At 38.4% G+C, this 10453-nt stretch overlaps 1 protein-coding gene across 1 annotated transcript; it reads left to right on the top strand.

Moving 5' to 3' along the window:
• The first annotated feature begins 1556 nt into the window (after positions 1–1556).
• Positions 1557–10223, top strand: LOC311285132 (G2/M phase-specific E3 ubiquitin-protein ligase-like). Its single transcript, XM_084400611.1, has 8 exons — positions 1557–1752; positions 2439–2651; positions 2772–2907; positions 3092–3522; positions 3916–4232; positions 4373–4796; positions 5363–5577; positions 7667–10223. The coding sequence occupies exons 2-8, from the start codon at positions 2602–2604 to the stop codon at positions 7903–7905; spliced, it is 1812 nt and encodes a 603-aa protein (XP_084256737.1). The 5' UTR covers positions 1557–1752; positions 2439–2601; the 3' UTR covers positions 7906–10223.
• The last annotated feature ends 230 nt before the right edge of the window (positions 10224–10453 follow it).

A 10453-nucleotide genomic window follows, 5' to 3' on the forward strand; every position in this document is an offset into this window, starting at 1 on the left:
TTATTTTTTTAATCAGCATAAATTAAATGCCTTTATTATATCACTATATACATGTTCTTAATATAAAAATATATATATTTTAACTTTGTTTATTGTTAAAATGTTTATAAAAATGTGATTCTAAATATGATTCTAAAAAACGATTTCTAAAATTTTAACTATATTTTATTAATTTTAGATTTTGAGGCAAAATATGACCTGGATTTCAGCCTAAAAAGAATTATATAATAAAATATAATGATTTTTTTTATTATTTTTTTTTATAAAAATATGTATACGCGTTCAATTAAATTTAGGTAAAAAGAAATTGTGACAATTAAGCAGAAACAATTATTATTAATTTCTGTTTTTTTTTTTTTTGACATTCAAATATTTCTTAAAGGTGATTTATGCTACTGTATAACTGTTTTTATTTTAAATCAGTATACATTAAAAGCAAATACATTTATTATTATTTATAAATACACTTTATAAATATAGATTTTAAGTTTATTTATAAAGCTAAACTTGTTCAAAAGTTTATTATAATTGTCATAAACATGATTCAAAAATCGTAATGATTCTAAAAATGGACTTCTAAGACGTAAACTATGTTTTCCATTTCCTGCTTTATATGTTGGGGTGAAATATGACCAGGATCTGGTTTTGGTGAGATTCACACACTGACTGCTGTGTCGTGTGTGTGTGTGTGTATGTGCATGTCCATTGCCTGTCTGCACCTGCTGTCTGGTCTAGTCTGTACACTGTGCAGTGCCAGATCAGTGCTGTGTGAGAATAAGCCCAGCAGTGTTTATGTGGATGAGTGCGTGTTGGCTCTGATTCTGTCCTCTTCACATCCTCCAGCACCTGACTGCCAACACTCACTTCAGTCTCTGTGAAGACATGTTGTGATGGATCCGTGTCAATCTCGGGATTCTGATAACACCTGGTTTTATGGGAGGCCGTTTGAGACGAAACCCACTGAAACACTCGCGATACACACTGAAACACTCCCGCTACACACTGAAACACTCGCTCTACACACTGAAACACTCGCGCTACACACTGAAACACTCGCTCTACACACTGAAACACTCGCACTACACACTGAAACACTCGCGCTACACACTGAAACACTCGCGCTACACACTGAAACACTCGCGCTACACACTGAAACACTTGCCCATACATGTGAAACACGTGCGCGTACATGTGAAACACTTGCGATACACACTGAAACACTTGCCCATACATGTGAAACAGTATATATCTGTGCATATACATGAAAGACATGCGGCTACATAGAAACTCATTGCATATACCCCTGTAATCGCCCACGTACTGTTGTACCTGCACAAAGACTGCACATTAATTCTCGCGTGTGAGAGAGCGCAAACATTTTCAGTGTGTCCGGAAGTCGTTTCATTGCAACCGGAAGTTTGGTTCATTTGGAAACAGAAGCGCGGTTTATTTGGAATAGCGAGCAGTCATGGCAGATCGTGCGCCTGCTGCCGATGCTATAAATCTGTTGAGAAATCTTCTTTGTTCTCCAGTTTTGATTAACACGATCGCAAATTCTGCAGCATCCAGTTCTCAGATTGATTCAGAAATTGGGGCATTGTTTCGACCCACGCAAAACCTAGAAGCTAGGAACACAACTGTCACACAGCACGTAGGCCTAACTGTACCGAGCACACCTGCATCCGAGAACCAGACGCCCCGTTTCATAGCGAGACGGTACAGCAGCTGGAGGCCCAACTCCAAAGGAAAGAGGTATGTACCGTGTATTTATTACATTAGGTATGTTTTTTTTATATTGTTGTTGTTTTATTTGGCAACTTGACCCAATTAACCATGGCTTTATTAGTAGTTTTATATAAGTGTAGTCACCATTCTTTTTGGCAGGTTACCATTTACATTAACACCGTTTTACTACAAATACCATGGTTAAACTATGATTAATGACTGTACCAAAGTCATGGTTAATTTGTGGTTACCATGATTTAACTATATTAACCATGTTTTTATTAAAGTGGTTTTTGTACTGTTGACATGAACTGTAATGTGGTGCAACCACAAAACTCTAATTTATCATGGGAAATAATAATAATGGACAAGTACAAAAATATTGAACATTTCATTTAGACAATGTAGGTTAAAAGTTAAAACGGTGCATTTTATTTTCCACATAAAGGGGTATTAATATATATTATTTTCCCTAGCACTTTCATTGAGCTAGTTATCATTAATTAAGAGAAAAACACAAGTCATGTGCGTGTGTGTGTGTGTGTGTGTGTGTGTGTGTGTGTGTGATCTCTTAGTTACACAATTACCAACATTCACAGTGGCCATCCTCTTCTTTGTGTCTTGACATTTACTGACAGACAAGAAGGATGGGTTACAGCTACTAATAGCACTTTTATGACATTTAACAATTTATTTGTCCTTTTTTTTCTCAGGCCAAAACCACCATATCATAGGATTTATAATAAAGATATAATTCTACTGACACATCCCAAAGAAAACAATGTGGTTAAGCAGAGGGCGAAGCAGAAGTTGTATGAAAAGGGCCACATAATAAGTGCTTTTGAGTTTGATAAAACGTGGGACTACAGAACAGTCATGAATAAAATGCATGAGGCATTTAAAGGGAAAATTCCATGTGGTGTGGGGTAAGTTGGTTTGTAATCATGCATATGCAGATGTGTACAACGATTTAAGATTTAGCCTCAAGTGTTTAATCAAATTTTATAAAACATTAACAAAGTTTTTGTGTTATTTTTGGCTGTCAGTCTGGAAATGCTCTTGCCTTGTGGCAACAAACTTGTTGCTCCTACATTTAATGAAGGCCAGAAGCTCGACGGCAATCTGATTCAGAAGGTTTTTAAACGAGCTTCTCTTTATTTGAGACCATCAGAGCCTCTTCAAGTAAGTATAAGCCATTAAACTGAATTAATTTAAATCATAAATTATTATTTATTTTACAATTAAGTGTTTTCCCAAAAGGTTAATAGTTTAATTTGTCCTACATTTTGGCATTAACTTCACACAAATGTAACTGTGTACAATAGCACTGATCAAAAGTTTGACTACTGCTAACTTGTTTATGTAGTCTGTGTATGGAGACACCTCAGATTCTGAAGAGAACTGTGAGGAAGAGGAGGTAGATACATGTGGTACAGATGATGAGAGGCCATCACATTCCTCAAAGTCATGCAAAGAACAGACAGGGAATCCCACCTTTGTTTCAGCAAGTGCTAAAACCTCAACAGCGGAGCTACCCGCAACAGAGTCCCATGCCATGGCAATATCCATTTCAACACAACATGTTGAACAACCATCAACACACCATTTTGAACAACCATCAACAAATGCCCAAGCCTCTTCCAGCAGCCAACAAGGAACATCTCAATCAAATAGCCCCACCTCAAGGCGCTGGCAAAATGATTATGGAACTTACATTAACCTCATAAATGACTCATTAGATGAAGATGAAGACGAAGAAATGTACACCGCTATTATTGCCAGTATTGAGGACCAGACGTAAGTGCATTATGCTAAATTAAAGCAATAATTTTACTTTTGATAACATCATCTGGAGGAGTGAGTCTTTTTCAAATCAAGGTCGGTTAGTTAACATGAAGTAGGAGCTTTTTTTAAGTTTGTGACTTTTTACTACAAATTTTTAAGATAGGATTTTGACATAATGTAACCAATGTAAAGAGCCTAAAAATTTAGCTTACGTCTTTAGTATATATTTATCATGGTTTATAAGTTTTGATTTGAGTAAATGCATGTTGTATGTACTGCAACTATAGCGGTTCATGAACATTTGTTTACAGTCTTCTTGATAATAGCCGTCTAATCAGATGAATAGTTGGATTATTGCTGTCCATCTAATCATGTGCTGAAGGATTTCTTTCCTTGTCATTTTAGACGCCCCAAAGAAGATGTCTCCATAAGTGACATCTTAAAAGAACTTGGTGAAAAGATCAAAAGCACAGGCATTTGCAAGTTCAATATCAATCGTGCAGCAGTGCTTGATGGAGCTATTCGAGGCTTTCGAAGAATGTCGTACAACCCAAACCACAAAATGTGCATTAAGTTCTCTGATGACAAGGGCACAACCGAGGAGGCTGTTGATCTTGGCGGCCCCCGACGAGAATTTCTACGGCTTCTCATGGAAGCACTATCACACTCTGAGATGTTTGAGGGACATGAGGGACACTTAAACTTGGCCCTTGATTCCTTTGGTATATATAATTGCATTGAGTCAGTTAAAATGATAGTAATAATGAATATGCTGTATGAATTTTATTTATTTATTTTGGGCCACAGAATTATAACAAAGTGATAGTGTCCTGATTTGACTTTTATTCTGCTTATTTTACAGCTGTGCGGGATGACAGATATTTTTTTGCTGGTCAATCCATTGCTGTCAGTCTGGTTCATGGAGGCCCACCACCATGTTTCCTCTCTGAAACTCTTTTCAGCTGCTTAGTTAAAGGACCAGAGATGAGCAGACCAGTCATTGAGGACATTGCAGACAACGAACTCTATGAAAAACTGAAACAGGTTTGTAAGCACTTTTACTTTTTCTACTTGTGTAATGTACTATATATATATATATTTTTTTGGAACCAGGTTTCTGAATCCAGAACAGTGGAGGAGCTTCACACATCTACTGAGCCTTTGACAGATTACTTGTCTCATGCTGGCTGCCTAAGACCTCTTACAAGTTTGTTGGACAAGAATCCGTTACTGGAGGATGTTCTGATGTTTCAAGTTGTTCACCGTGTCCGTGGTCCCTTTGAAAGGTACATGTTGTCTCAGTGAATACTGTGCTCTCTTAGTCTAGTGGACAAATAGGTTTACATGTGTTTATTGGGTTTACATTAAGTTTATTATTTTAGCTACTCTTTTAGGTTTACCTCTGTAGTAGCGATTGTAATAAAAAAGCAATAAGGGTTTAAGTGACTGTCATGAGAAGATGATGAAGACGAGGGTAGACGGGACCCAATAAGAAGTGGTTTTAATAACAATAAACACAAGAACAGTGCGGCTAATTGTTTAAACAAGGGGTAAACACGCAAACATCAACCGACACTAAAGAATGAAAACAGAGAAACTAAATACACAGACAAAACTAACTAAATGATGATCAGCTGTGGTGGAGGATCAGTGTCTATGGTGACTGATGAGTGGTGGGAAAATCAAACAAAGGACACACGTGACACAAATTTTTGATTGAATAATTTCTGTTCTAAAAACTGATTAGTTATTTAATTTGGCGCCACTTAAACAACACCACCCTCAGCTCAAATAGAACTGTTTAATAATGGAGTGTTGGATTATATTCTCTATCTCAATTTTGTATATTTAGGTTCAGAGATGGATTGAAAACACTTGGAGTCCTCCAGAAGATCCAGCAACATCCAGAAGCGTTTCATGCTGCCCTCTGCTACACTCCAAGGAACCTATCAGCAGACATCATGGATGGGCTGTTTGAAATCAGATGGTCGGAGACAGGAAGCAATAGACGAGCGAATGAAAACCGAGTGGTCGCCTATTGGAGAGATTACCTCCAGGATGCTGAAGGTGGGCATATTTAGTGTTAAAAGCTTTAGAATACTGGGTAATACTTTATAATAAGTATACAGTGATATGGTACTTAATGCACAAATCATTTAACTATTAATTCAAAGTTAATGTATTGTACTCTCTACATTGTTAATATATTAGGCTATTTAAAAATAGTGAATTATTCATTCATTGTCTCTGTAATTAACACTATTATTAATGGTTAATTAGCTTGTACCGAAGGTACTGTTAATTGTTTATCAGGAGTAAATAGTCCTCACTTTAGATTAGTTAGATTGGTCACGGAAAATGGATTCATATGCAGAGTTCCTTAAAATGTTTAAAAACACATTACACACACACACTTAGACTCTCTCACTCACTCACACTAAAGCCCAGTTTAGACTTCTGCATTGAACTCCTGCCATTGCTATGCTGGGCTGTGTGTAGCTGACATGCACCTCTCCAAAAATGTAACAACGCATCAATTATACGCGGACGCAAGCACTGTGATTGGTCTGCTAGAACCCCTCCCTCAGGTTTCACACGCTCCCTCTGCACGTGTAATTGCGCATCAAAACAGACAACAGGGCAGAAGTATAAATCAGCCTTTAGACTCAAACTCACACAACCAGACTCACATACTCTCACTCTCACACACTTAGACTTAGACTCAAACTCTGACTAAAACTCACTCACACACACACTCTCACTGACACACAGACTCACACACTCTCACTGACACACAGACTCACACACTCTCACTTACACACTCACACACACTCTCACTTACACACTGACACACAGACTCACACACACACTCTCACTTACACTCACACACACTCTCACTTACACACTGACACACAGACTCACACACACTCTCACTTACACACTGACACACAGACTCACACACACTCTCACTTACACACTGACACACAGACTCACACACACTCTCACTTACACTCACACACACTCACTTACACACTGACACACACTCTCTCTTACACTCACACACAGACTCACTCACACTCTCACTTACACACACTCACTTACACACTGACACACAGACTCACTCACACACACTCTCACACACTCTCACTTACACACTGACACACTCTCACTTACACACTGACACACAGACACACTCTCACTTACACACTGACACACAGACACACTCTCACTTACACACAGACACACTCTCACACTCTCACTTACACACTGACACACTCTCACTTAAACACTGACACACAGACTCACTCACACACACTCTCACTTACACACTCACACACACTCACTTACACACTCATACTAAAACTCACACACACACACACTCTTACTCACTTACACACACACACACACACTCACTCTCACACACTCACACTTAGACTCACTAAAACTCACACACACTCTCACTCATTCACTTAGGCACTTACTCACACACACACTCACACACACTCTCTCACTCACTCTCTCACTCACTCACACACTTTCACTCACACAATCTCACTTAGACTCAAACTCACACCAAAACTCACTTACACACTCTCTCACTCACACACTCTCACTCACACACTCACACTTTGACTCAAACTTACACTAAAACTCACACACACTCACTCACTCTCACACTCACTCACAAACACTCACTGACACACACACACACACACTGACACACAGACTCACACACACTCTCACTGACACACACACACGCTCACTTACACACTGACACACAGACTCACACACACAAACTCGCGCACTCACTCACTAGAGACTATATTAACTATGAATAAACTATTAGTTTGAAAATGATTTGTAAGTACTTTATTACTGTATACTTAATGTAAAATGTTACGAATACAGAAATTGGTGCCTGAAGCTTTGTTTAAAAATTGATACATGTTCAGAGGGGGGATAGTTTTTTTTAGAATGTTTGTTCCCTAGGAATCAAACCTAAAATATAGGCATTGTGAAATGGAATCCCCAATTGAGCTACTGGAAATCCATTTTATGTTTGTCTTGTTAAGTGTTTAGTGTAAGCCACTGCATAGAGTATTAGTTATTAATCTTGTTAGCACTTTTAATGTTTTCTATGCTACATTTCCATCAGAGGAGGAAGGGCCAACAAAGCTGGAGGCCATTTTAACATTTGCAACAGGATCAAATGTGGTGCCACCCATTGGTTTTTCTCCTCAGCCCTCTGTGGAATTCCTTCACAATGAAGGAAAATATCCAGTGGCCAACACCTGCATCAACTGCCTTCGACTTCCCATCCACAAAAGTTACGAGGATTTCAAAAACGACATGGACTTTGGGATCCAAAACACTCAAGGGTTTGGAATGGAATAGAAGCTTGCCTTGAAAGCATTTGTTTCTTTTGCTTGTTTTGTTGAAAAGTGTACCGTTTACTCCAGGTAAAGGAATTTTGTGTTAAGTTATACCTTGTTAGACAGTGCAATTATTTGACTAAACACTTTAAGACAAAAAGCACAACTTTAATTTGCACTACTATGCACCTTAAACTTTGTAAGTGAAACTTTATAAGTATCACACACTTAGACTAAAACTCACACAACCAGACTCACATACTCTCACTCTCACACACTCACTCACTCACTCACTCAAACTCACACACACACACTCTCTCACACTCACTCAAACTCTCTCTCACACACACACACACACACACACACTCTCTCTCACACTCACTCAAACTCACACACACACACACACTCTCTCACACTCACTCAAACTCTCTCACACACACACACACACACACACACACTCACTCAAACTCTCACACACACACACACACTCACTCAAACTCACTCAAACTCTCTCTCACACACACACACACACACACACACACACACACACACACACACACACTCTCTCACACTCACTCAAACTCTCACACACACACACACTCACTCAAACTCTCTCTCTCACACACACACACACACACACACACACACACACACTCTCTCTCACACTCACTCAAACTCACACACACACACACACACACTCTCTCTCTCACACTCACACACACTCTCTCACACTCACTCAAACTCTCACACTTACACAAACTCTCACACACACACACACACACACACACACACACACACACACTCTGACACAAACTCTCTCTCACACACACACACACACACACACACACACACATACTCATACTCTCACACTCACAAACTCTCACACACACACTCTATCACACTCAAACGACATGGACTTTGGGATCCAAAACACTCAAGGGTTTGGAATGGAATAGAAGCTTGCCTTGAAAGCATTTGTTTCTTTTGCTTGTTTTGTTGAAAAGTGTACCGTTTACTCCAGGTAAAGGAATTTTGTGTTAAGTTATACCTTGTTAGACAGTGCAATTATTTGACTAAACACTTTAAGACAAAAAGCACAACTTTAATTTGCACTACTATGCACCTTAAACTTTGTAAGTGAAGATGCACATTTTTTTATGTTTTGTTAAAATAAATGTTACATGTACTGAGGCTCTTGACATCTTTATTGTATGGTACAATAAGCAATTCAGTTAATGAACATAATGAACATGACATTTTCCTTGTGTATTTTGAATATTTTCTGTTTTTTATCACTATTCAATACAATACATAAGAGATAACACTTGACTTTGTTTAAGGTACTTGCAAAACCAAATTTACAATTACTGTCTCGTTTCAAGAAAATTTAAAAGAGCCAAGAAAATGTCAATTCCGTGATTACCATCATCTTGTAAAGGGTCAAACGTCTGGTGGATTTCATTGAGGGTAGTGTTGTTCACATGAAAAGTGGTTTCAGGGATTGAAACTTGGTTGCTGAGCACATCTTCTGCCAAGGGTCCAGTATCAACATTAATTGAAGAGTCATTTGTGTCAAATACACTGTTCACTGCCATGTTATTCTGTCCAACACGACAAATCACTCCTCTGTGCCACAATTGCAAAGGCGTCATGTGTCTTTCTGTAGATAAAGCGTGGTTATTCCACTGGTTTGTGAATTCCCTCACTGCTCTTTGGATTCGTGGCAGGTAAACGTAATGTAAGACAAACAGGTGCAATTCAGACAGTGAATCAAGAATAAACTGATTTTCCATGAAACCGAACAATTCTGAAAAATGGTATGACACTACACGGTTAAGTTCACCCCAAAGCCTTTCTATTCTTTGATTGTGAACACTGCGTCCTGCTATGATACTCCTCCTGTTCAGTCCTCTTCTGCTCAGCATGAATCTAGCCACCTCAATGTTTTCCATTCCACGATCGCATCGGACTCTAGAAGGCAATCCGAAGTTGCGCACTCCTCCTTGAAACAGGGACAAAACGCTGGAAGCCCTGTTGTTATTTAAGCAGTCAAGGTATATGATTGTACGGCTAAACCCGTCTACGCATCCATGGAACACCATCCTCCATCTAACCAATTTATGGTTTCCGTCTATGTGCCTGTCAAAAGAGAAAATGGCAATGGTGGATTATTGAGCTGCTCACCTTTTAAAATCCAATTATACTGTAAGCCAGTAGTTTTAAGGAAAAGTTCACATTAAAAAATGAAAATTACAAAAAAAAAATGTGTGTGTTTTTTAAAGTCAGCTTCAATTAGGTACAACACCAGAATGATTCTCGTTCGCAAAATTACCGCCAGGTTGGGACAATGTGTTAAAGGCTAGAATAGTGATACACTACCGGTCAAACGTTTGTGGACGGTATACGTTTTTTTAAAATGTTTTTAAAAGAAGTCTCTTCTGCTCACCGAGGCTTCATTTAATTGATCCAAAATACAGTAAAAACAGTAATATTGTGAAATATTATCACAATGTAGATCAGCTGTTGTCTATGTGAATATACAGTAAAGTGTAATTTGTTCCTGTGATCAA

Source organism: Rutilus rutilus, assembly GCF_951802725.1.
Source record: "Rutilus rutilus genome assembly, chromosome: 25".
Taxonomy (NCBI): Eukaryota; Metazoa; Chordata; class Actinopteri; order Cypriniformes; family Leuciscidae; genus Rutilus; species Rutilus rutilus.